This window comes from Ovis canadensis, chromosome 22 (genome assembly GCF_042477335.2).
Source record: "Ovis canadensis isolate MfBH-ARS-UI-01 breed Bighorn chromosome 22, ARS-UI_OviCan_v2, whole genome shotgun sequence".
NCBI lineage: Eukaryota > Metazoa > Chordata > Mammalia > Artiodactyla > Bovidae > Ovis > Ovis canadensis.
The window spans coordinates 40,914,558-40,942,235 of NC_091266.1; the positions used below are offsets into that span (position 1 = coordinate 40,914,558).

General features: G+C 39.4%; 1 protein-coding gene across 1 annotated transcript in view; it reads left to right on the forward strand.

Annotated features, from left to right (window-relative positions):
* SORCS3 (sortilin related VPS10 domain containing receptor 3) overlaps window positions 1-27,678 on the forward strand; it is a 650,432-nt gene that overhangs the window by 330,196 nt on the left and 292,558 nt on the right. The window contains exon 4 of the mRNA XM_069567050.1: window positions 9,357-9,515. Within this exon, the coding sequence (XP_069423151.1) occupies window positions 9,357-9,515 (159 nt within the window). The remainder of the gene's footprint in view (window positions 1-9,356; window positions 9,516-27,678) is intronic.

Genomic DNA, 27,678 nt, shown 5'->3' on the forward strand with positions numbered 1-27,678 from the left:
CTCTGCCTTTGCCATGTTCACCAGCGCCCCCCGCATTGCTAGATTCAGTGGTCAGTTCTCCAGATTTCATTCTACTGAACTGTCAGCTACATTTGACACAGTTGAACAACTGTCTTTTCAGATATACTTTCTTCCCTTGGTTTCAAGGTTTTGAGAGCACAACACTCTCTGGGTTCTCCTCTTTCACGCACTCCATTTCTGGCCTCTCCTTATCTCTTTGACTCTTCCGCAGCATGCTAGAACCCAGTTCTCAGGCTCTTTTGTATCTTTATCATGTCTCCCTGATGTCCAGATTCATATTTTTAAATGCTGTTCAAACACTGATGTCTCCTAAATTCTTATCTGCAGGCCAGCTCCATCTCCTGAAAATAAGACTTGTATGCTGATGCTGCTGCTAAGTTGCTTCAGTCGTGTCCGACTCTGTGCGACCCCATAGACGGCAGCCCACTAGGCTCCTCCGTCCCTGGGATTCTCCAGGCAAGAATACTGGAGTGGGTTTCCTTCTCCAATGCATTAAAGTGAAAAGTAAAGGTGAAGTCGCTCAGTCGTGCCTGACTCTTAGCGACCCCATGGACTGCAGCCCACCAGCCTTGTATATCTAGTGTCTACTCCTCAGCCCCTTTGGATGGCTATTAAGCATCTGAAACCTAGCCTTTTCAAAATCATACTCCTTATTTCTACAGCCTGCAATTTACTCCTCCCATGAGCTTTCCTGTCTCATAAAGGTCAGTTCTGTTTTCCCACTTGTTCAGACCAAAAATCTGCCTGATCATTTGAGTTATTTCGGATTTTTGATCATGATAAGCAACACAGAGATGAACATACGGGTATGAAGCTTCCTAATGCACTCTCCAGCTTCTCTTACTCCCTACAGCTCATCTGTTGGCTTTTCCTTTATACCCACAGATGGACCACATCTCAGTTACTGAGCTGGCCCTGTGTCGACAGTCTCTCCCGCTTGGATTCAGTGGCCTCCTACTGGTCTCTCTGATTCTTCCCTTGCTGTTCCCTACCTCTCACAGTGCTCTATTCAGCCATGGTGAAAGGATCAAAATACAAGCCATAGGCTCCAGTGCCTAGCTGGAAGCCCACCAATGCTTTCTGTATCACTGGGGTAAAGCCAGGGTGCTCGTATCACTTACTGCCCCCCACATTCAGCACTCTGCTGCCTTTGTTCTGTTCCAGCTCTCTGGACTCCTGTATCCTTTCTGAAATGTCACCTTCTCAGTGAAGCTTTTCCTGAACCTGCTCTTCACATTTCAGATTCCCCCACCCCCCACCCCCACCGACTTCAGCACTTCCTGTCTCCTTTCCTGATTTATTTTACTCTAAAGTACTCATTACCATCTGATAAGCTATATATTTTACTTATTTATTTACTTATTTTCTGTTCTTCCCTCACTTGGATGCAAGCTTTCTGAGGGCAGAGTTTTCATTTGGTTTGATTACTGCTCTTATCCTGGACTTTATAGTAGAGCCTGGCATAAGGTAAAAACTCTGTAAGTAATGGTTGAATGAATAGTGTTTATGTCCGATTAGTGTTTCATCTCATTTCATATCTAATTTTGTGTTTTAAATTGTGGTAAAATACACATACCACATAGTTTAATATACCTACTTTAAAATGTGCATTTCAGAATTGTTAAGCAATTTACATTGTTGTGCAGTCAGTCTCCAGAACGCTTTCTATCTGTAAGACTATGCCCATTAAACAACTCCTAATTTTCTGTTTCCCCCCAGCTCCTGGCTGTAATTTTTAAACTTTCTCTCTTTATGAATTTGACTAGTATAATTACTCTAGTGGAAATCATATAGTATTTGTCTTTTTATGACTGGTTTATTCCATTTAACATAATGTCTTTACGTGTAATCCACATTGTAGCATGTGTCAGAATCCCCTTCCTATTTAAGACTGAATAATATTCTGATATAGGTATATACTACATTTTGGTTATTCTTCCATCAGTAGACACGGGTTGCTTCCACATTTTGGCTGTGGTTAATAATAATAATATGAACATGGGTGTATAAATATCTCTCCAAGATCTTGCCTTCAGTTCTTTAGGCTATATATCCAGAAGGGAAAAGCCTGGATCATATGTAATTCCACTTTTTATTTTATGAGGAACTATGATACTGTTTTCCAGAGCAATTACACTATTTTAAATTCCCATCAGCAATGCACAAGGATTCCAATTTCCTTAAATCCCCATCAAAAATATATTTTGTATTTTTTTTGGGGAAAATGTTTACTGAAGTCCTTTGCTCATTTTTTAGTTGAGTTATTTTTTATTGTTGTTGATTTTGTTATTTTTATATATTTTTTCCTGATTGGCCTCGATGATTGTTGCTTTACTGGTGACGCTTGAGTTAATTTCTGAAGGATAAGTAGAAAGATACTTAATATAATGGGTAGGGCTGAAAAGGTGGGGAGTCTAATCTTGGTAAAGAGAATGGCATGTGTAAATGGTAATGAGTGAAAGGGACATGCACATAAGCATAAATATGCATTGATGTTCTATCTGAAGAATGTATATGTAGTTTACATATTTTCCCCTAAATAGGATATATATATAGTATATGTGTGCATATGTGTGTATGTATATATATATATACATACACTTATAAATGCACAAATATGGTAACAAGTCTTCTCAATAGCAGCACTATTGACATTTGGGCCTAGATAATTACTGGTTGTCCAGCGTTGTCCTGTGCATTGTAATTATTTAGCAGCATACCTGGCCTCTACCCACTAAATGCCAGTTACTCTCTTCCCTACCCTGCAGTTGTAACAATTAAAATGTCTCCAGGGATGGGGAATGGATGAAATAAGTGAAGGGGATCAGAGGTACAAAGTTCCAGCTATAAAATAATAAGTTATGGAGGAAGTGAAGTACACGTAAGGAACGTTGTCATTAATATTCTAATAACTTTGTATGGTAACAGGTTGGTATCTGGTCTTACTGAAGCAATTTCAGAATGTATAAAAATATAAATCACCATGTTCTACACTTGAAACTAATATAATATTGTATGTTAATTTGATTCAATACAAAAAAATGTTTCCATGCATTGTTGGATATCCCCTGGGAGCAACCCCTTTTCCTGCCAGCTATAACCTCTGCTATAAGAGGAAATGTGAGAGAGGTAAATAGGTAGATGGTGGTGGGGGTGAATACTGATAGTATATTGTTATGTTGTGATTAAAAGCCTTATCTGTAACAGGCTCTATTTGTGTGTAAACCAATATTCAACAACATATTGATTATGTCAGTAGGTTTAGAGGTCAGCCTAAAGAATGTCTCTTATACTCTTTGTGAGCTTATATTGATATTATTGTTATTTCTTACTGAGCTCTTAAGAGTCTCCCATTAGGACTCAATTATACAGTAAATTATAGCATTTCTCTTTTTCTATTCAGAGGAAGTCTGCTTACTCCTATTCAGAGACTGTTTTCAAAGCATTGAACTACAATTTGTTTCCTTTGCATTTCTGGAAACTCTGGCAGAGTGAGAGGCTGAGAAACCTATAGCTTTCATCCCATTTTGTAGACCATACACGGGAGAAGCAGAGTATGGCAATGGAACAAAGTAACATATTCATTAATTTTATAACTTGGGTGCTTTAAGACTTACCCAGCAGCAGGAAGGTAGGCATTCTAGAAAGATTTCTGGGGAGAATTTTATCATTTCCAGTACTGATTTTGATTGATTTAGACACAAACAAGCTTTATAGGCTTTTGAAAATCTAAGTTAGTGAAGCAAAATCTCTGCCTGATTCATGACTTCCACCTGTGTCCCTTGTAATTTGCAACTCAGCATTAAAATTAGGGCCACCATTATTCAACTTTACCAGGAATTTCCTACTAAAAGATAAAAGGACCATACGTATATTGATAAACTGTAAAACTTGTTAATCTCTAATCTGAGGTACAACCCATGTACAGGGAATAATCCAATTCAAAGAGATAGGTTGTATGAGGTTCTTACTCCTAAGGAATGTTCATTTATGTTCTTACCCCTAAGGTATGTTTAGTTTCTTCACAGGCCAGAGCCTCCCACTGAAGAGATGAGAGTGGTTATTCCAAGTGCAATTGTATTTAATGAGTTGACAATTACTTACTGATGGTGTCCATTTTGGTGGTGTTTTATATTTGCTAATAGAGTGTGCTTTTCTTAAAATGTTGCCAAGAATGCAAAATGCACGTAAAATAAGTGTAAAATGTAGTTTTGTTTTCCCCCATCCTTTCACATTTTTTAAAAAAATTGTGATAATGCACAATGTGAGATTTATACTCTTATCAAACTCTTCCAATTGTACATTGCAGTATTGTTAACTCCAGGTACAATGCCGTTCAGCAGATCTCTAGAACTTGGTTATCTTGCAGGCCTAAAACTTTATGCTCATTGAGCAGCATTTCCCCTATACCTATACCCCCACCATTCATCCCTTAGGTTTTTATCAACAAAATTCTGGAACAAGGGGAATCGTGACAGAGGCAAATAATACCTAAATCTCCAACCTGTTTGGCATTACTTCTGCCTTTAGTTATGTTCTTATTCTGGGTAATTTATAGATAAACATTCCAGTTTATTTAGCAGTTGTGGCCTATGCTAAGCTCTTTAATCATTATTTCGTTTAATCCTTTCAATAGCATGGTGAGTTAAACATGATTATTATCAGTATTTTTCTTAGATGAGGTAACTGATTGGAAAAACTGGGTAAAATCCTCACGTTTACACATAAAGTAGCAGACTGGAGATGTGAGCCCAGGACAGCTGCCCCAGAGCCTATAGCATTGATAACTCTGTTCATGTTTGAAAGGCCCCCTTCTCTTCCAGCATATGTATATGCCCAATGCATGCATATCTTGTATCAGGACAAGCTGGATAAAGAATCAAAGTCAAACTGAAGCAAAAGCCAAATAAAACAAAACAAAAAAATCTCCAGTGGGAACTCTTTCCTGCTCATGCTATCAAAATCACATAAATACAGAATTCACAGATGTCTGAACCTGTATTGCCATAGGCTTTCTACATATATACCTACAATTATGGATTCAAAGGCAAGGGTTGTAAATTTCTTTGTAGGATGAAACTCTCATAACTATGCCAAGAGTCACATGCCTATATCACAAATTTAGTCCACAGACGATATTTAATGTGAGTATAAATGTTTTTGGTAACAGTCTTATTTTAAACATTTTAAGGAAATGTGTGCACTCTCTATGTTGACAAAGTACTTACTGCTTCTTGTCTTGCTTTAGCTGCTTTGCTGACTTAGTTTACCTGCTTTGTCCTTGTAGGCCTTTCTTTACCTTTGAAATCCCTGTTTCCCAATAACAATTTGGGTGGACGTGGAGTGATTTTCATTATATATGTAGGTATAGAAGTTGTTATGTGGAGTCATACTGTCATGTGAGTGTATGTTCCTCAATTCTTTGTCTCGTCACAACAAAGATTTGGAGTGATGATACAAAATATACATATTTTACTTTGAGGTTTAACTTCTACTGAGGCTTTGCTTTCTGATTCCATTTATGTTAATATTACGGTTCCCTCTCTTTTTCTTTTTTTTTCTTTTTCAAGCATTAACATTCTATCGTCCCTTTGGATTCCTATTCATTTAATTCTTCATGTCCTCTTGACCAAAGTTGAATGAGTCAGAGGAGGAAAGGGGGTTTTTTGAAACTGCTTTTTTTGTGTGTAGATTTCTTGTTGTTGTTTAGTTACGAAGACATGTCCAACTCTTTTGTGACCCCATGGACTGTAGCCCACCAGGTTTCTCTGTCCATGGGATTTCCCAGGCAAGAATACTGGAATAGGTTGCCATTCCCTTCTTCAGGGTATCTTCCTGACCCAAGAATTGAACCCACGTCTTTTTCGTTGCAGGCGGATTCTTTACCACTGGGCCAATTTCTTAAAGATGCTTAAAAAAAGAATAAAAAGCTGCTTCTTTGACTTCCCCTTGTCCCTTGGTAAAGATGACAAAGTGCTTTTCAAGGCGTAGCAAAGCATTAGCATTAGTATGTGTGTATGTGACTCGAGGTGGTGACATTTGAGTCTGTTAGAGAGGGTAATAGGCAAGTTACTTTCCTCCTCTGAGCCTGTTTCCTTACGTGTAAAACACAAATAATGATACATCACATAATTTGTCTGAGGCTTCAATAAAATATCCTGCAAAGTACCCAGCATAGGTCAGAAATCTAAAACATATAGGTTTCTACATCCCTCCTTCCATTCTTCTCAGACACTAGATTGAATATAGACACTGCCAGTGATATCAAAGTATATAAAAGGATTTCAGAGAAAGATTGTAATAAAAATGTACTCTTGCCAAAAAGGGTCCCCTAAAACCAACTGACGATGTCAATACACCTTATATACAATTGCTTTTCTGTACGTATGTGTGCATAAATGTGCCACAGAGGTGTGTACATAAGCATATGTGTGTACACATGCATGTAACGTTTGTGTTGTGTGGAGATTAATGTGCTTTGTATATGCAAGAGTGGAGTGTGTGCACAGGAAGAAACAGGGCTAGAAAAAGAGAGTACATTGCACTAGATATTTGATGGTAACCCTTATTGTTACTCATGGCATATAAAATAAAGTTCATTTATGATGTTGGTCTTATCTTCTAATTAAAATCATGGGCATGAAACTTCTTTATACCTGCATAAAAGAAGCAGTTTAATTTCTCTGCACCAGGGGAGAAATGATTTCATTGCCTGTTATGTAGCCCATCAGTACTTGGTGAGAAGTGAGGGAGAGTAGTTATGAAAGCCTCATTCTTTCCCAGTATATTTGTCCTCGCAGTCTTCAAGGAGCATGGATGCATCCTCTGAGGTTTTTTTCAAGGTCAGCAGGGGTGCTTTTCCCAGTAGTCCTTACCCTTCACAGTGCCAAGGGAGGAGACGGTTATTCTGTCTACGGGTCTAAGAGCTTTTGTCCTAGATTATTCACACATGAATTAAAAAAAAAAAAAAAAAAGAAGCTAGACTGCCTATACTGCACCTATTTTTCAAAAATTTGCTGGTAACTAGTAATAACTTATTTCAGTGAAGCGAAAGCAACTATTTGAGAAAAAGAAAGTAAGCTTGTCTTGGAAGTTATAAAGGAGTGAAAAAGGAAAATGACTATGAATCTTAGCAGTTAAAGGCATTGAATTTGTGTAAAGCTTACTTTATAATACTGATATATACTATTGGTAAATTTTTTAAACTCTACTCTTCAAGAGTTTCATTTTAGAAGCATATGGAAATGTTTCTTTGACTTTACTTGGTACTTTGGACCCCACGGTACATACTGTGTGTAGCTGTAACCCTAACAACTAGTGGCAGTACAGCCCAAGACAGGACAAATTACAAGAGGAAATAAACTCATTTGCTCATTAAGTCACTTAACAAACAGGAACTCAAGGAAGTTGGGTTGAGCTAGATGATAAAGATCAAAAGAGCTGTGCTAATGATGACTGCTGCTGCTGCTAAGTCGCGTCAGTCGTGTCCGACTCTGTGCGACCCCAGAGACAGAAGCCCACCAGGCTCCTCTGTCCCTGGGGTTCTCCAGGCAAGAACACTGGAGTGGGTCGCCATTTCCTTCTCCAGTGCTAATGATGGAGCGAAACACAAACACAAGGGCGGATTATGTCAACCCATTTTAAGAATTTTAGGATATAGGAAAATCAAAGAGAAGTCATTGAATGGTTTTAGATTATTCTGGCCACAGTATACAAAGTGAATTGGAGGAATACTGGTTGAATCTGTGAGATGGACTAGGGGTATCTTACAGGAATCCAGTACAGAAATGGTCACATTTTGGACTAACAGAACCACAATGGGCAGGGAGAGAATGGATCTGATTTTAGAGTTAATTAGTAAGTAAAACATGCAGAGCTTAGAGACTAGTTAATTATAGGAGGTGAATGAGAAAGCAGAGTTAGGGATGAACCTCGGGCATTTAGCTTCACATGGGTGGCTGGTGGAAACACTCACGGAACTAGGAAACACTATGGGTGGGGACTGGGGCTTGGATGAGGTATCCTGGGACATGCTGAGTTTTAGGTCTTGTGGGATATTCAAACTGAAGAAAGTGCCAGAACACTTAGTGTTCAAGTCTGAAACTGAGAGGACCTTAGATTAACTTTTAATTTATGGATTGTCGCCAGAAAAGTGGTAACGAAAGAATAAATAAAAATGAGAGTGGAAGAGGTCACTGAGGAACAATGTATCTAGTGAAAAGAGAAGGTCAAAACTGAGGGTTGAGGAATGGCTATACTATAAGGATAATCAGAGAAAGTTAAGTAATCAAAAGAGGTAGAAAGGAAAACCAAGATGAGTATGGTGTTACAGAAGCCCCTGGAATAAAATGCTTCCAGAAGGATGGAATTGTCAGTGACCACAAAGACTGCCAAGAGTTTAACTAAGGGAAAGATAGGTCTGAGTGTCTATCGGATTTAAATACTGAAAAGTCACTCACACATTTAGTGAGACGAATGCCACTGAGGTCCTATGAGAAGACTTTTGGCTCCTGAGAGGTTGATAGTAACCATAGCTATCACTTGTCAAGAATATGCATTATGCCAAGCATTCAAAGCCAGTTCTGGTATCATCAGACTCAGTTATTATTGAGGAAACCAATAATAATAATAATAACCAATAATAATATTGAGGAAACCTCTAGAAGTTAAGGAATGTTCCAAGGTGACAGTATGCAGAGAAGTGTTGAGACCTGGACTTGCTGTATCAGATGTCTGTTCACTACACCACTCTGTGTGTTCGGCTTGGGAAGGGTAGACTTTCTTGAGCATCAGTATTTCTCCAAAATGGCCTTCAGGGATATGTACTTTGGAAAACAACTAGAGCAAGGGGATCATGAAGCCACCTAAATCAATTAAATCTCTAAAACTGTTCAGAAGGAACAAAACAGTGGGATCTTTTTCACGACTTAAAAGCAAGAGAGTGATGGAGAGTGATGTGGAGAATTGACAGAAGGAAGACGAAAAGACAGAGGTGTGACGGTCCCGAGGTCAAGGGACAGAGGACCATAAGCATAAACTTCCAATATGTACAAGTATAAATATCAAAAATAAAAGTATTTAGAAGATGGACATCAGAAAAATGAAGCCTCATTTGTATGCAGACCTAACCTTGCACAGTATTTTAGCTCAATTCACCAATAAAGGACTGAATCAGGAAAAAAAAAAAAAATACCAGTATTTCATCTAGAGACCCAGATGCCCTTTTCTGTGCTGTGATATATAAGTAGAAATGACTTTATATTTATGCTTTAATTTCTTGTGTTTATTCTCTGCTAGTGACTCTGTCTATATTTTCTTCCCTTTCCTTTCTTTAGATCATGCTTCTTAGTGATCCTGAGATAGAGAGCAGCATATTGATCAGCTCAGATGAAGGGGCGACCTATCAGAAATACCGGCTCACCTTCTACATCCAGAGTCTGCTCTTTCACCCCAAGCAAGAGGACTGGGTACTGGCCTATAGTTTGGATCAAAAGGTGAACAAATTCTGTTTTCATTCACATCCTGTCACCCAGGTACCACCCCGTGAAAAGCACTTGCCTATTTACTCAGTCCACATATACGAGGGTATTCAATGGCATTGCTTTGTTCCAACTACATTGATTGTGTCTGCAGCATCTAACTTTCCTTTTTAGTCTTTAATATCAAAATATGCAGGTGGGTCTATTTCATTAATGACAATGCCATTTGTCATTTCACAGGTTTAAGATGGCTTTTTGTGTGATTTTACTCATTTAACCTTTAAAACAAACCCTGTGCTATAAATGGGAAATGTGTATTCAAAATAATTTTATGGAGACTGAAGTAAGCAAAGGTGCAGAAAAGCCAAGGTACTTGTTCAAAACCACTCACCTGGTAGCTAGAGGAGCCAGAACTTGGAAGCTTTTTGTCAGACTTCAAGTCTAGGCATATCCTGTCACACCATGCTGCCTTGAACTGGAATAATGTATCATTGTTCTCAGTTTAGCAAAAGGAGGAAAGCCTCAAACATGTCCATTTCATTGTTTTCTAAAAGTACATTCAAGATAGAGTACCCCGTGAGTCCTCCCCTTTGAGCTTCAGATCCATACATATATCCAGCTGTGTACTTGGCTTTGTCTACTGTATGTCTCAGAAGCGTTTCAATTCAACATATTCCAAAGATGAACTCTTGATCTTCCCACATCTAAGCTGGTTCTCTTCCAGTATTCCCTAATTATATTCATTCAGTTGCAAAAGTCAGAAACCTAGGAGGTACCCCCGATAGCTCTTACAGTATATGTTCATCTTATAACTTGAACTATATATTTCCCAAATGTAAATCTTTAGATTTCATGCCTTTGCTTAAATTCCTTCTGCATCTTCTCTTTGCTCACAGATTAGTCCAAAGTCCTCAGTAGGCTGCAATAAATAGCACCCGCTTGGTCTGGTCCCTCCTTCTCTCTTCTAACTCACTGTTAGTACTTCAATGACCATCTTCAGTCCCTCCCCACAGCTGTCTCCCTTGCTGCCTTTCCTGGGCCTGGGATCTTCCATACAGTAAACCTCTTCACTGTCAGGTCTGAGACATCACTTCCACAGGACATCATCCCTAAGCTCCCTGACAAAGTTAAATCCCCCTCGATGTTCTTTCTTACAAGGCTCTGCACACTTCCCTTCAGAGTACCTGTCATGGTTGAGATTTTCCTGTGGATTGACGTGCACTTGGCATCATTTGCATTTCTCCCTAGATTGCGAGTTCCAGGACAGCAGGGTTGTGCCTACTTTCACTCACTGTTCTAGCACCAGTCTCTAGGACAGTGCCTGCCATTTAATAATGATCAGTAAATATTTGTTATAAAGTTTGGACTTCCATGGGGGCTCAGACAGTAAAGAATCAGCCTGCCATGCGGGAGACCTGGGTTCGATCCCTGGGTTGGGAAGAGCCTTGGAGGAGGGCATGGCAACCCACTCCAGTATTCCTGCCTGGAGAATCCCCCATGGACAGAGGAGCCTGGAGAGCTACAGTCCATGGGATCGCAAAGAATCAGACACAACTGAGCTACTAAGCACAGCACAAATATTTGTTAAGCAAATGAATTAGTGGATGGGTACATTACTATGGTAATGAGCCCTTTATAGTTGATCAATTTATATTTATGAGAAGAGAATTTAGATTGTTCTTTGTATTTCCTGCTTTTTCCAGAACCTTAGTACAGTGTGTGATGACGAACTATTATGTCACAATGTTGTGGAATCAATCAGTGAAAGGGGATGGATGCTTATGAGTACTGTCTTACATGGAGTTGTCTACAGAATAATGTTGTTGAAATAGCTTCTTGTCTCTGTTCTCTCAAGTCCTGAAACAGTTGCTCCTCACTATATGTTTGAATCTGTAGTTTGTAAACGTGAGTGTGTATGAGGTGTCAGCACCTTTAAACAATAATTTCAACATAACCTTTATATCTCTCATTAATAGAGTCTCAAGGTGGGCATCAGGTGCTAAATGCAATCCCCTAAGGACACCCACATGACATTTGCAGAGCAAAAACCATTGCAAATACGTTTCTTTCATGGCATCAGGTGGATATTGTATGAAAGACTTAGCCAAATGTCAGATAGTCTCTGTTTAAATGCTTAGTATAGCCAGGAATGTTGAATATATGTTGAAAAAAATAAATCATTTAGGTGTTATTAAATGGCTGTATGATAATTTATTTAGATGAAACTCAGAACTCTTAAACCATGTTTTTATTTATGCAGAGACAAGCTAGGTTAGACAAGCTAGGCAGCAGACATCTCATGCCAAGAGGTTGATAAACCAAATGCAATATAGAAATATTCCTTTTCTTTAGCTCCAGAGCACTGAGAACATCTACAGCATTGCTCGTGTAGTACCCTTACAGATATAATACATTCAAGATAGTTTCTGACTCAGTGGTTGCTTTTTCACCTGGTGAAAATATTTGCAGATGTGGCAGTGGGCACTGATGGATTTTCCTAACCACACTGAACATTTCTGGATGCATTCTTCCTGAAGTTCTCTTTCTTGTTGACATCTTTTGTGTGAAGTGGCTGAATGTTCTTTAGGCCCATAAAGTTTCTAACTGGTGCCCTGCTACTCTTTTAAATAAATGGTCTGAGAAGGCTGATGATGCCCCTGGCGACATTTGTAGAGATGCCATGAAACATCATTGAGGCATTCAGGTTACAGCAGAGTTTTTCTTTATTTGGGGGTAATATATTGGTTTAGAGTCAAGGAGAGGGATGCTCTGGAGCAGGAAATGAAGATGCAAGGGTAGCCGAGATTGATATACAAATGTCTCGTTTCGGACTGCAGCCTTCTCTGACATGCATACATTGAGGCGCGGGCTTCTTCCAAAGAAAATGAAAAGTGCTTGTATTAAGGTAACTGCAGCATCAAAGGGAGATGTGTGTGGTGAGGAGAGAATCGATGTTTCCATTATTGTGCCTTTGATGAAATGCACTAGCAATTTCTTTAGGATCTGTAAGGCTATCTCTTTACGTTGTATGTATTACAAAAGACCTAATTGAATGATATTTTAAAAGGACAATATCCAATTGCTCTACCTTCCAAATTGCTACCCCAAAGCTGCAGGAAACTTGCCAGGAACTCTCACTCAATAAAGGCACTGCTGGAGAATTAAGGAAATACCTTCTGGAGAGAACAAAATTGTGTCTAGAAATTGAGAGTGCACATAATCTTGTGTTCATTGAGATATTGGCTGGCAGCTTGTGAATCCCCTGGGGAACTTGGCTACCTTGTGCTGGTCAGGGCCAGGTTGGCGGTGAAAGAGATCCAAGCCTTCCAACTTCCAAAGCTATGAAAGGGTGGGGAGGTGGGGCAAATGCACCTTGCACTTGACCCTGTGGGAGACTCATGCCTCTCCAATTCTGATGCGTCCCAGTCTCAGACTCTTTCTGTGTCCGTCTCAATGTGTCGTGGGCCTTTGAGCAAGTCCTTCTGTTCCGACTATACTCTGGGTCCTATTACCTCCTATGCCAGCTCCCCTCTGCCTTACAGATTCTCCTGCCATCTTGCATTTTAACATTAACTGACTCAGTAAAGATGAGATTCTTTCTTTTGTGTAAGAATCTTGGAGATGTTTTAATAAGAATCTTGGTGGTTTAAAAAATAGCACAACAGAAATAATGTTATGGTTGACCACACTGGAAACAATAAAAGAAAAGCTACTCCTCTCCTCTCAGAACCAAAGCTCTAGAACATCTTAGGACAGCTGTGTATTTACCAGTTATTTAGAAGGCAGTATTCTCTTGCCTCCATCAGACTGTTTCCTTGCTAACGACTGAAACAACTCACTTTGTGATATTTTGAATTAGCTGAAGGGCTCAATAATCTTACTGAAACCAAGAAGTTTTGAAAAGATTTTGAGATAGGTTTTGAGGACATTACAGTCCTTTAAAAAGCTAGGTGTTATTCTTGTAGTTACAGAAAGCTGATGTTTAAAAACAATCCCTCATTTTGACAAGGAACTCAGTATAGTTTTTTGAATGGGCACATGCTCATGTATTCACAGATGCATACAACCTGGACACAGAGATGCAGAGATGCAGAGTTGGTAAGAGTTGTTTTCCTGCACGAGAGGTGGGATTGCAGGGTTCTCTGTTATCATTTGTCTTCTTGGCAAAATGAAACTTTAACACACCTACCTGGCTTTGGCCATCTGAGATGAGAATCTCAATGGGATTTCAGACATGATTGTTGTTCAGACGCTTCTGGGCTAGACTAGTCTAGAATTGCCTGAAATGTCAATGTAGAAACTACTTTCTGAAACACTGGCACACATAATGAAGGGTTGCTATATGGTAATTGGGAGGGAGGTGGGTGTGCAGCTCTGGGTGTTTTGTTTTTATTGCTGGCCACACACCAAGTTCAGCAGCAGCTGACAGAGTGACAAGCTGGTTAAGAAACTGACGCCATCTTGGGAATTGTTGTTTAGTTGCTACGTCATGTCTGACTCTTTTGTGACCCCATGAGCTGTAGTTCACCAGGCTCCTCTGGGCGTGGTCACTGGCAAAACAGGGTCTGCAGTGGAGGCGATGGGCTGCCACATGTGAGCAGACACTAGTGAGTTAGGGTGCATCTAGTGTGTGCTGCTGCTAAGTCGCTTCAGTCGTGTCCGACTCTGTGCGACCCCATAGACGGCAGCCCACCAGGCTCCGCCATCCCTGAGAGTCTCCAGGCAACAACGCTGGAGTGGGTTGCCATTTCTAGTGTGTAGAAGGCCTGAAAACTCAAAGGGAAGTTTAAATTTGTACTTCTGGAATGCTGGTACAAATGAAGATGTTTCTTTCGTTTATATTCTCATGAAAACCCTCTGATTAGAAATGTAATTGTGCTCAGAGCCTTCAGGATTAGCAGGAGATGGTAACTTTCCTCAGTAGTCGTGACAGAAAGGCTTCATGGCTCCCCAGCTGGTGGGGACGACACTGTTGGGAATTACCTTGGGCTGGCTGTGGTGTTGAAGCCTATTCCCTGTGGAATAAGACTGGGACAAAAGGTACCTTTTATTTAGAGAGAGAGACTGCATTTTCATTGGGTCCTCTTTCATGCCTATAAAATCACTTGTGTGTCACTGAAGAGGAGAAAGGAAAATCCATAGCCCCACTCACCTAGGGTGAGCTCACACTGCTCTCACAGATGTCTCATCCATACAATAGAAACATGCTGTCTCCATCACCATAGAAACACCAGTTTCCAGGAGGCCACTTTCCTGAAGGTGAACACAAAAACAGTGGACTGAGAGAAAATGGCCCTATTTTGTATTAAAAAAGATGGCACAACCACCGTGTTATTCAAATGTTAGCGTTAACCTATTCGAGCTGAGTTCTGAATGACAAAACTGGTTTAATGCACAATATTAACTTGCATTCAGTGAGAGTGGTGCAGTAAGGATCTCTAGTCTTCGCAACATTGCTCTAAGGATGCTGGCTCAAAGGAACAGACTTCAGCAAAAGTCTTTATCTTCCCAAGCCTGCCTTTTCTATACCGTGTCCCAGACTTCAGGTCCCTGCCTCTACCTTCTAGGTGTCCCTTTTGGTAACCTGACACCTTTCGGTCAGGAAAAGAACATTTGCTAAAATAATTAATGGAAGATGCAGCATATATATGTATTAAGAAGGGTATACAGGTATTTCTTCTCAATGACACCTTTCCTGAAGCAGTAATGCTCTCATGATAGAAATTCATGAGGATTTCTGGTAATCCTTTGGTGAAAGAGGTGAGTATAGAATAGGTGGGCAAGGGCTTGTGTGACGCAGTCTCTTCTGATTGCATGTAGCCTTCTCTGTGTTCCTCCACCCCTTCCTATATGGAGTGACCTTACCTTCACATGTGCGCTGGTCCTTTGTGCTCACACTGCTCCCCAGTGGCCCTAACTCTCATCCGTTTGCCTGATTCTGACCCTAGGTTTCCAGTTTTCCAGTTGAATCTAGGAGTTCTTCTGCTTATTCCTTCCTTTGCAAGCCTCTCTGGGCTTATGATCTGGCTGATCTGACCTGGCCAAATCTCCTATCCTCCCTCCATTCTCTGCCTCTACCTTGACCCCTCCCTCTGGTACCTGACCTTAAGTCAGGGTCAGTCTTTAAATGTTTTAAATCAAAGTATAATATATATACGGAAAAGTACACAGATCACGAGCTTAATGAATTTTCATAAACTGAATGCGCCTATGGAACCAGCACCCTGATCAAGAAGCATAACATGATTGGAATCCTAGCATCATCCCCTTTATGTACTTTTTCAGTTATTGCCTTCCCCCCAAGTCCAGCTGCTATCAGTAGGGTCATTTTTAATGGCTGCCTAAACTGGTGAAGAAATAGACTCAAGATGAATTCCTTCGAAGAAAGGTTGGAAGATGGCAAGTGAGGTAACTGACAGACAAGGAGACTTGAAAAATATTAGCATTAGAGAATTAGTGTAAGCCAAAGGCAAGAATTCATTGACATTCAATAAGTCTAGTTAATCCAGAGAATTCATAAGGAAACTTTCAAAAGATGCTCATTTAAAATTAATTTAGTAAGTTTTAATTTAAATATATTTTCCTTTCTGTGCCATAAGGAAGACACCCAGTGTAGACAAAGTTTTGGTGAAACTCACATTCTGAAATTGTATTGATGGTCATGCAAATGAGTTTTCCTTCCTGGAAAACATCTTGGCAACGTATCAGAAGACAAACACGTTTTCATAACTTGATTCAGCTACTTCACTTCTGAGACTGAACTAAGAGAATAATACCAAAAAGATTTAGGCATAATAAGGTTTGTCAAAATCACTCATAAAATCTGAATAGAAATTTACTTAGTGTCCAACACTAAGGAATTTTAAATCAGGGTATATGCATTTGCCCAAATATTATGCAGCCATTAAAATGGTGATTATGATGACCTTGTAGCAACATGGATACATATTAATATCTATTTAGTACTTATAAATCTCATAGACATTATATATATATATATATAAATTCTTACATGATTCATAGAAAATTAAGTAGTATGCTTTGAGTATAAGTATGCAACAAATAAAAGATGGAAGGAAGGAAGCAAAGAGGGAAGGAAGAAGAAAAAAATTAAAAATGGTAGAAGATATTGCCAAATATTACCTGAGTTCTCTTAAGATGATGGGTTTGTTTTTAGGGTTTTTTTTTTAATGCCATTTGTTTTTTAGATTTTGTATTATCTCATTAGATTACTTTTATGATTCAGTTCAGTTCAGTTCAGTTGCTTAGTCGTGTCTGACTCTTTGCGACCCCACGGACTGCAGCACACCAGGCCTCCCTGTCCATCACCAACTTCCGGAGTTCACTCAAACTCATGTCCATTGAGTCGGTGATGCCATCTAACCATTTCCATCCTCTGTTGTCCCCTTCTCCTCTTGCCTTCAGTCTTTCCCAGCATCAGGGTCTTTTCGAATGAGTCAGTTCTTCACATCAGGTGGCCAAAGTATTGGAGTTTCAGCTCCAGCATCAATCCTTCCAATGAATATTCAGAACTGATTTCCTTTAGGATGGACTTGTTGGATCTCCTTGCTGCCTTGAATAACTTTAGTCCCAAATATAAGACAATGATCTTTAAAAAAAGATTTTATGTGTGAATAAGGTTAATTTAGGTAAAATCACTTTAAGTTATAATTTAACTACATTGTCAAGAGGTTGTGTGCTATAAAGGAAAATTTCCCTGGACTAGGAATATATCAAGTCTGAGGTTTTTCTCTTTTTTAGCTTTGCTTCTCACTATGGTCCCTTTTTAACTGTGAAACTCAAGGAACTGTTTTTTTTCTAACAAAAAAATATTCTTTTTGGATATAACCTCAAGCCATATTATTTACAACTCAGTGATAGATACAGGTTTTATTATTTAGAAGCACCCACTATAGTTAGATATTAAGAAAGTGATTTCTTCTGGTGGTTTTTCAGATGAATTTTGTGACTGTATCCTAAAATTGACTTGGCATTTGGTTATTTGATTTGACAGCTTTAATGGAAACAAATACTCTGGAGCCAAGAGGTATAGACATATGCGGTGAATTGGTATTTGTGCTTAGTAACTCTTATATTCCTCATGTTATGTTACTCGGTATTGAACATGTAAGTGCTTCTTGGAAACAGAGCAAATATGTCCTTAGGTATCCCTGTGTATGGGCACCAGTGGGTGCCTTTATATACATGGTTACATTGAATTCTCATAGGGATCTGCAAAGTGGGTATTGTTATTTCCAAGTTAATAGGAGAGTATGTGACTCCTAAAAGCAGTATCCATTTGCTCAAGGTCACCCTGACAGTGAGGAGACTGGCCTGCTCTCTGCATCTGGCTGAGACCCTCAGCTATGACCATCACACCTGACGCTGACTAGTAGATGGACAGACTTTCCGCCTCCTGGGGCAGAATCCCATAGGGGCCGGTTTACACGGAACCTTAGCCTCAGAGAACACTGTACTAGTGACACAACAAGATCACCCAGGCAGAGACCAGATCTTCAGATGAATCCAGTTACTTCTAGCACATCCCTCAGCTGATGTCACTTGCCAAGGTGGGGCCTTGAATAGGAAAGTCATCAAACTGCTTCCTGATAAGTCATAGGACTAAATAATCCCCCCCCCCTCCCCGGCAGAAAATAAACAACAGAGCAGTTTTGTGTGTGTGTGTTTCAGGCTTTATGCAGTTTGGCTCACTTTTCCCATCCATTTGCTCCAGTGTTTGAGTTAACGTATAGATTAAATAAGTCTTTGCCATTCAAATAGGTAATACTATAATCTGGGTTTTTTAAGGAAGTATATAGAGACATCTTTAATATGGTAATGAAGATAGAAGTTGAAATCATTTAACTTCATTTACAAACCATGAATATGTATTATGCTTTAAATGAAAAGAAAGGCTAAAACAGATATAGTGTTTGTTCAGTTTGCTAAAGAGAAGACAATTTGTCGAGATTTTTTCCCCAAAACTCAAGCAGTATGCAAATATAGGAAAATCAGACCCCCATGTTAATTCCATGGCATGATGAATATTTTTATAATCCTAATTAGTACCAGTCGTTTAGTCTAGCAATTTCCCCCAATCTAACCAATTTGAAATTAAAATAGATGCCTTGATTACAAAACTCATTAGCAAAGAAGCACCCTTCTCACTAACCAGTTCATTTAAAATGCACGAACTGAATGAAGTGTGGAATACTTGTGTTGTCAATTGGCATAAGTGAAGTGAGTCTTAATTGGGACCATTGTGAAGTATTTGTATTGCTGCATGTTTCATTGCAGTATAATATATCATTCATTAAGTGTAACAAAAGCAGCTTTTAAATGGTTTAATTAAGTGAAGTTGGTGTGCTTGGTAATTTTTATAAAGTCTAATGTCACAATTGTTTACATTTGGAGTCCTGATAGGTATTAATGTCAGGAAGATGAAGTCTGACTCTGCATTTATCACTCCGATTACGCAAAGAATGGCAGGTTTAATGTCAGAGGAGAAAATTAAATTATAGAACATTGACTTCTTACTGAAAAGTACCCACATGCATATTGTCCTGGTGCGTTTGGATATGGAACCTCCAGAAAGGCCTGATTTATGGCTGAGAATGGAGAGGAAGGGCTGAGGACTTGGGAGGGAAATGAAAGGAGAAAATAACAGTTGGGTTTTTTTTTTTTTTTGGTAATTTCTTTTTTAATTTTCTTTTTTTAATGAAGGGAGGAAGTAGTAGGTGGAGGGAAACTCTATCCAATATATTTTTGTCTACTCAAAAGAGCAATAGAGATGCGCAGCACTGCAGATTGATGTTCTGTCTAAGCCAAGTGTGGGAGTCTGGGGAGGGGGCAGGAATTGGCTTTGGACCAGGGAAATACTGGAAACGGCTCTACAGAAGTCCTGAATGGGGCCAGATAACAAATGAGTTCAAGGCTGGTTTTTTTAGGGACAGAGACTGTACGGTGAGTTGCAGCAGTGGCAGGTTTATAGGTATAAGACAAGCACAGAAGTTACTTTCTGTTGATGCTTCTGCTCTGTGCAGTCCAGGTGTCCGCTGTTATCTCATATTTATGGACTGTTTCAACCATATCAATAAGGATGCAAAAGTCAGCCATGTCACTGATTTCCTTGAAAAATCTAATTTTGACAGTCCTGCCCATATCCATTTGGTGTAAAGGCAATGGTCCTATTGACTTCTGATTGCAGGATTTGCATTTCTTTGCTGGAGGGCTTTCTCTGAAGCCTTTTGAGGTTGCTCAATCTATTTCTATAGAAGTGCCCTGGAATTAACATGTAGGAGCAGCCCTCAGCCAATGACCAACAGAATTTGGTGTAGAGATAGTTTCTTCTCTTCTCATGTGGAACAACTCCAAAGAGTTTTACACTTTTTTTCCCCCAGAAGTCCCAATGGAATTAAGCTCTAGTTGCCCAGAGATAGCTGACTTTATAACATATCATTTCTACACTCCATTGGCTATAATTTCTGTACTCCCATTCTATTTCCCAAATACACTACTTAGTTCTTATCTCAGTGTCTGCTCCTGGGGGAACTCTAACCAACTGTGACAAGCGTGTTGCGGTTTTGGTAGTGGTATCTGAAGATTTCTAAAGGGAAGGACAGGGGACACAAGCAAGTCTCCTTTGACATTTCTGCATTCTTAAGTCCCTTCTGGGCTGTGCCACCCTCTTGTTTTCCTCATTGTTGTTAACCAAATAATATCCTCTCCCCCGACATAATGCCCATCTCTGAATCCTTAGACCTGTAAATACATTTCCATAAAGGGCAAAGGGGGACAGGGTGGATGTGATGAAATTAAGGGTCTTGAGATGAGGAGGGTATCCTGCATTACCAGGTATGCTCAGTGTAATCAGGGGTTTGGTTTTACAAGAAGGAGGCAGAAGAATAAGCATTTAAGGAGGAGATGTTGAAATTATGCTTTCTGAAGATGGGGCCACAGGCCAAGGGATGCAGGCAGTCTCTAGAAGCTAGAGAAGACAAGGAAATGGGTTCTCCAAAACCTCTGGAAGGAAGACAGTCCTGCTGACACTTTGGTGTTAACCCTGTCAGACTCATTTGAAGTTCTGACTTCCAGAAATATAAGATGATAAACTTGAGTTGTTGTAAGCCCCTACTTTTGTGGTAATTTGTTACAGCTGCAAGAGGAAGCTAACGCAATCTCTGACCTTCCCCCAGCTTCAGTGCATCTTCTGTCTGACAGCAGGCAAAATCCTCTAGTTACCTGGCTCTGCTTCCTGGAAGCCCAGGTATCCAGAGTTCCAGACACAGGTCATACGTTTGACTTCTCTTAACATTGATCCATGCCATCTTGAAATAAGAAAAGTTCCTCCTAAGAGGAATTACGGTGAAAAGAAATACAAACCTGTTCCCCATCTTGTCACATACTGTATTTGTTTTAGGTCTGCTGTGGCAAAGTACCACAGACTGGGTGGCTTAAACAGCAGAAATGGAAGGTCTCACAGTTTTGGAAGCTGGAAGTCTTAGATCAAGGTGTCAGTGTGGTTGGTCTCTTCTGAGGATGCTGTCCTTGGCTTCTTGATGGCTGTTCTCTTTGTACTTCACAAAATCTTCCCTCTGTGTCTTTCTGTGTTCTAATTTCCTCTTCCTATAGTAACATATTTTGTTAGGGCTCAATCTAATTAACTCTTTAAAAGCTTCATCTCCATATGTAGTCATATTCTAAGGTACTAGGGATTAGCATTCCACAAATAGATTTGGAGGAGATACAATTCAGCTGATAAATGCATGTCCAGGTTGCTAAGTGATAAAAATCTTGCTGGGCTTTGGGTCTGTGCGGACCTGAAGAGTTTCCTCTGTGTAGCACTGTTACTTCTGAGGCAAGTGGAACATAACCAGCCACCAGAAATAATGTGTTAGGAGACTGGGGTGGGCAGTTAAGGAAGTAAGGGTGGGGTTTACCCCTGGAATGAAAACCAAATGCTCATAAGAGTTCCTGAGACTAGTCAGGAAGGTCTCAAACCGGTCTTCGGCTTTGACTCTGGGTTAGGGAATCATAGAAGGTATGAGAGGAAAGATGGCGCTCAGGCCATGGAGAACATAGGGGAACAGTTTGAAAGAAATCTCTGCTAGAAACTTATTTTGAGAATCATGGATATTTGCTTGTATAAGCTGGATTTGTTGTGTTTGATTTTTGGTTTGATGTCTAAGATTTTCGTTTTCTCTTTGCATTTGAAAATGTCAGTAGACCTCAGAGAAAGAGGTTTAAATGACTTGAAGACGTTACACATGCTGTTTAGTCGCTGAATCATATCCAACTCTTTGCTACCCCATGGACTGTAGCCTGCCAGACTCCTCTGTCCATGGGACTTCCCAGGCAAGAATGCTGGAGTGAATTGTCATACCGTCCTCCAGGGGATCTTCCCAACCCAGGGATCAAACCCACGTTTCCTGCATTGCAGGTGGATTCTTTACCACTGAATCACCAGGGAAACCTACACATCTTCTTACAATTCATCATTGTAATATGTTTCTCCATAGCTTAGAAGGTAAAGTCAGCTCAGCAGAGAGATAATTGTAATTTGAAGGCTGTCTCATTTTCTAACCCTTTCTCCAAGTCTTTTGTTCACTCATGTAATAGGGAAATGTGTCCTCTTGGTTCAGCCCAGAATACCTTGGCATAGATACTTCCCTCTGGGAGTCCTTTTCTCCTTTTTTATCTAGTCATCTATCTCTATCTTTTACAACTCAGTGCTAATATGACTTCTGAGATAAAGCTTTCCCTAGACAACCTTATCTATGGAAATATAACTATCCCAACTTATAAGAAAAATTTAGAAAAAAAGCTATTTTCATGTTAGCATACTTGAAACGTTTTGATTTTATGGTTTTACATACTTTTAAGTACACGAGGGGTGGAGAGGCCAAAATGTTTCTCAGTATTTAGGACATCCAAAGATCTTAAATTTTAAGTCCCTGGACAAGAGATAAGGAAGACCTGAGTTAAGATAATAATTGTGGAGTTGAAAAGAAAGGAGACAAATTATAGAGGGATTTGAAAATAGCAAACTTGATGATTGTGTAGAAGTTATAGGGAGGAGGGGTGCCTGATAACCCTGATGTGACAGAGATCAAAGGGACATCACTGATCTGATAGTATAGTTGCCTTCAAAAATATCTAAGGCTGTGCCCATAGCACATTTCTTTCCTGACCAAGGAGATACCTGTTTCTCAAACACACTGAGTGGAGAGGGAAGGCCCTGGTGGGCGTTGCCACCAAGGTGTAGCATGGAAGGGGCAAAGACCTTCTTTAGTGGTTGCTTCTCCATTCAGCTGCTTTTCTGACATTTTGCCTGTTGCTTCCCTTGGCTGCACTGAGCACTGAAGGCAGCATCCAGCAGAATCTGTCTGAGAAAGTTATTGAAACAGTCTTTTTAAAATGAGGACTTTCTGATTTCAAGCGCTTGGTAGAGATAGCAGGGATCATCATTCAGAGCTTTGTAATAAGCAGCTGGGGAATGAGTGAAGGAGAAAAGATATATTAACTTTTCTTTCTTCCAGTGTTGTGGTACTAATATTGGACTTGAGTGTTTTCATAATTGAGATGCTGGAAGGTGGCTGAGGTATCTACTCTCTCCTCTTTTTATCTCAGGCAAGGATAGTTTCTGGAACCTTCTAGCCCAGAGGCTCCAGCCCTTGAAGGGAGCTTTCCAGTTTCACTAGTAGATCATTACCCTTGATATAATCTGTTTACCCTCAGGTTTATACAATCTCTTCCCTTTTTTGATGCTGAGAAATACCACTTTAAAAATCAAGTAAACAGCTGATATTATTCACCTAATCACCATTACAGGTATCACAACTTAATTATTAAAAATAACTGAAAAGTATGCCATGATGTATGTCTTTTTTTTTTCTCCCAAGTAACTTATTAACAGATACCAGGGCCTAACAAATTCTTACAAAGATTCATGTTTTAGAATCTTGAAATAATTTTTTTTTCTCAAATGAATATTGACAGAATAAATGGGAAAATGAAGAAAAGCTTAGAGAGCAAAAACTATCTCATATTTTCTAGTATATTGAAAGTATCAACAACCTCCTCCTTAATCACCCAGATAACAGGTCAGAGATATTATATTCCACAAGTACTTATTGAGCACATACTGTGTACCATCACCTAGGGATGCAATAATGAAGGATACTGATATTATCTCTCCTGTCATGGACAGAGAAGCATTAATGAAATGAGTAATTGATGGCAATGATGATAAGTCTACAAAATAGAGTTCAAGGTATTGAATCTTTTCCCTACCTTCATTGCAGGCAGTTTCACTGCATAACTAATTGACCAGAAGATAATTTTCTGTAAAAGATAAAATAATGAAAATAAAAGAAAAGAAGGGCATTAAAAGAACACAATGAAACATGGAAAAATAATAAAATTAGAAAAATATTTTATTGTGAAAATGAAAATATAAGAAATATTGAATACATTTAAAATGTGTACACTGATGGTTATCACCATATGTGGGTGTACCTTAGAGAAAACTATGATAATTTGTTTCTCAAAGTTGATTGTTAAGGCTTCAGGATCTAATGTTGGACATAAATTCTTCATGATACAGAAAAATCTGCTGTAAATCTCTTCAGATTTCCCTGGAAGGAAAACAGAGGAGGGATGCTGTTATTTTCCATCAGTATGTGTAATGTACATAACTGGCAGAACATATGTGGATTTCAGTTAAATGTTCCATCACATACCCAGTCCTTATATTTCACCAAATCATCAAAGCCAATTTCCATATCAAATGCTGGCATTCTGTGGGCATCATGTTATATACTATCAAATAGCAAAGAATTTTTATCATTTTCAAAAACTTAAGTTCATGAGAAATCATGTAACGTGTCTTTTGGGGGGGAATAGGGGAAGCTTGATTTGTCTTCCTTGCCTTCAGTTTCTCGTGTTGTGTGATAAATTTGGTAAAGATGTCATGAGTGAACAAGCGATTGTATCTAAATCAGCCAAAGACTCCATAATTAAAGCTCCCATAAGCAACCTCTCTTTCATTTGCTGTAGCTTGGTTTTGACGAGTGGGCAGGTGGCTGGGTTTCCTGAAAGATTTGCAGGCTGTTTTGTTATCATTTTCTAGTAGTGTACAGACTGGCTTTATACTCTCTTGCCTCACACTTCCTGTAAGTTTTCTTAGCACCATATTTCCTAAGACCAGAGTTGTTAGCCTCTAATTTAAGGCCATCGTGTCCACTCATCACAGTATAGACCATGTGAGACCTAAAATTTATATAATATAAAAATAGGAGTAGCATGTCAATGGTGAAATGAAACCAAATTGCCAATCCGTTATTCTATCTTTTATGTCAAAATTACTTTTCAACTAATTATTGAATAGTTGCACTGTGAAATTGCATGTCCCAAAGGTGTTTATGGTGAAAATACTAGGCATGACAAAAATAGAACTCTAGATCATTATGAAAACGTATTTAGGGAAAAGGTCTGAGCTAGCTTCAAAATGGTTTATTTGGCATTTGAAGAGTGATATCTTGAAGATATACGTATTGAAAAGTTAAGATATTCTTTTGGAGTTAAACATTTTTAAGTGCTCATAAAACATTATTTAAAGTAAAACTAAGGTCACTCTATGAGTTGCTTTCAGGTGTGTATAAACAACTTTATTGAGGCATAATTGATGTGCAATAACTGCACACATTAAAGTGTACTAATTTGATAAGTTTTGACACCAGCATGCCCATGTATTCATAACTAGAGTCAAGAGAATCAGCATATATATCACTCCCTTATGCTCCTTCATAATTCCTTCCTCCCACCCCTCACAGTGTTCACAGTTGGGAGTTTGCTGACAGCAACTATAGGTTAGCATACATTCTCTAGAATTTTGTATAAAAGGAACAGAATGTACTCTGTTTTTGCATGGCTTTTTTTCTCTTCTCATAGTATTCTGAGATCCATCCACGTTGCATGTATCAGTAGTTTATTATTACTTTGTCTGGGGAGTGTTCAATTCTATACCACAATCGGTTTATCCATTCACCTATTAATGGATTAATCTAGGTTTTGGCTATTATGCATAAAGCTGCTATGACCACTCCTGCACAAGTTTTTGCACAGATATATGCTTTTATTTCTCTTGGACAACTACTTAATACTGCAATGATTGGATCATACAATAGATGTAGGTTCAAATTTTGGGGAACATGCCAAACTGTTTTCCAAGGTGGTCATGTCATGTTACATTCCCAAGAGTAGAACATGAGTTACAGTTGTGCCACCTCCTCATCAACACTGGTTATGATTAATTTTTAATTAATAGATTAAATTGAAAAATAATTGACAAAATATTATATTAGTTTCAGGTATACTGCGTAATGATTTAATGATTTGACATTTGCATATGTTATGAATGGACTTTTCAGGTGGCACTAGGGGTTAAGAACCCACTTGCCAATGCAGGAGACATAAAAGACCCAGGTTCGATCCTTGCGTGGGGAAGTTCCCCTGGAGGAGAGCATGGCAATAAGCTCCAGTAGTCTTTCCTGGAAAATGCTATGGACAGAGGAGGCTGGCAGGCTACAGTTCAGTTCAGTTCAGTTGCTCAGTCATGTCCGACTCTTTGCAACCCCATGGATTGCAGCACACCAGGCCTCCCTGTCCGTCACCAACTCCTGGAGTTTACTCAAACTCATGCCCATTGAGTCGGTGATGCCATCCAACTATCTGATCCTCTGTCGTCCCCTTCTCCTGCCTTCATCTTTCCCAGCATCAGGGTCTTTTCCAATAAGTCAGCTTTTCACATCAGGTGGCCAAAGTATTGGGGTTTCAGCTTCAGCATCAGTCCTTCCAATGAATATTTAGGACTGATTTCCTTTAGGATTGATTTGTTTGATCTCCTTGCAGTCCAAGGGATTCTCAAGAGTCTTCTCCAACACCACAGTTCAAAAGCATCAATTCTTCGACACTCATCTTTCTTTATAGTCCAACTCTCACATCCATATATGACTACTGGGAAAACCATAGCCTTGACTAGATGGACCTTTGTTGGCAAAGTAATGTCTCTGCTTTTTAATATGCTGTCTAGGTTGGTCATAACTTTTCTTCCAAGGAGCAAGTGTCTTTTAATTTCATGACTACAGTCACCATCTGCAGTGATTTTCGAGCCCCCCAAAATAAAGTTGCCACTGTTTCCATTGTTTCCCCATCTATTTGCCATGAAGTGATGGGGTCAGATGCCATGATCTTAGTTTTCTGAATGTTGAGCTTTAATCCAACTTTTTCACTCACCTCTTTCACCCTTATCAAGAGGCTCTTTAGTTCTTCACTTTCTGCCATAAGGATGGTGTCATCTGTATATCTAGGGTTATTGATTTTTCTCCTGGCAATCTTGACGCCAGCTTGTGCTTCATCCAGCTCAGCATTTCTCATGATGTACTCTGAATATAAGTTGAATAAGCAGGGTGACAATATACAGACTTGACATATTCTTTTCCCTATTTGGAACCAGTCTGTTGTTCCATGTCCGGTTCTAACTGCTGCTTCTTAACCTGAATACAGATTTCTCAAAAGGCAGGTCAGGTGGTCTGCTATTCCCATCTCTTCAAGAATTTTCCACAGTTTGTTGTAATCCACACAGTCAAAGGCTTTTTGGAACTCTCTTGCTTTTTCAATGATCCAAAGGTTGTTGGCAATTTGATCTCTGGTTCCTCTGCCTTTTCTAAGTCCAGCTTAAACATTTGGAAATTCACGGGTCATGTACTGTTGAAGCCTGGCTTGGAGAATTTTAAGCATTACTTTGCTAGTGTGTGAGATGAGTGTAATTGTACGGTAGTTTGAACATTCTTTGACATTGCCTTTCTTTGGGATTGGAATGAAAACTGACCTTTTCTACTTCTGTGGCCACTGCTGAGTTTTCCAAATTTGCTGGCATATTGAGCTCAGCACTTTCACAGCATCATCTTTTTGGATTTGAAATAGCTCAATGGAATTCCATCACCTCCGCTAGTTTGTTGGTGGTGATGCTTCATAAGGCCCGTTTGACTTTATTTTCCAGGATGTCTGGCTGTAGGTGAGTGATCACACCATTATGGGTATCTGGGTCATGAAGATCTTTTTTGTATAGTTCTTCTGTGTATTCTTGCCACCTCTTCCTAATATCTTCTTCTGTTAG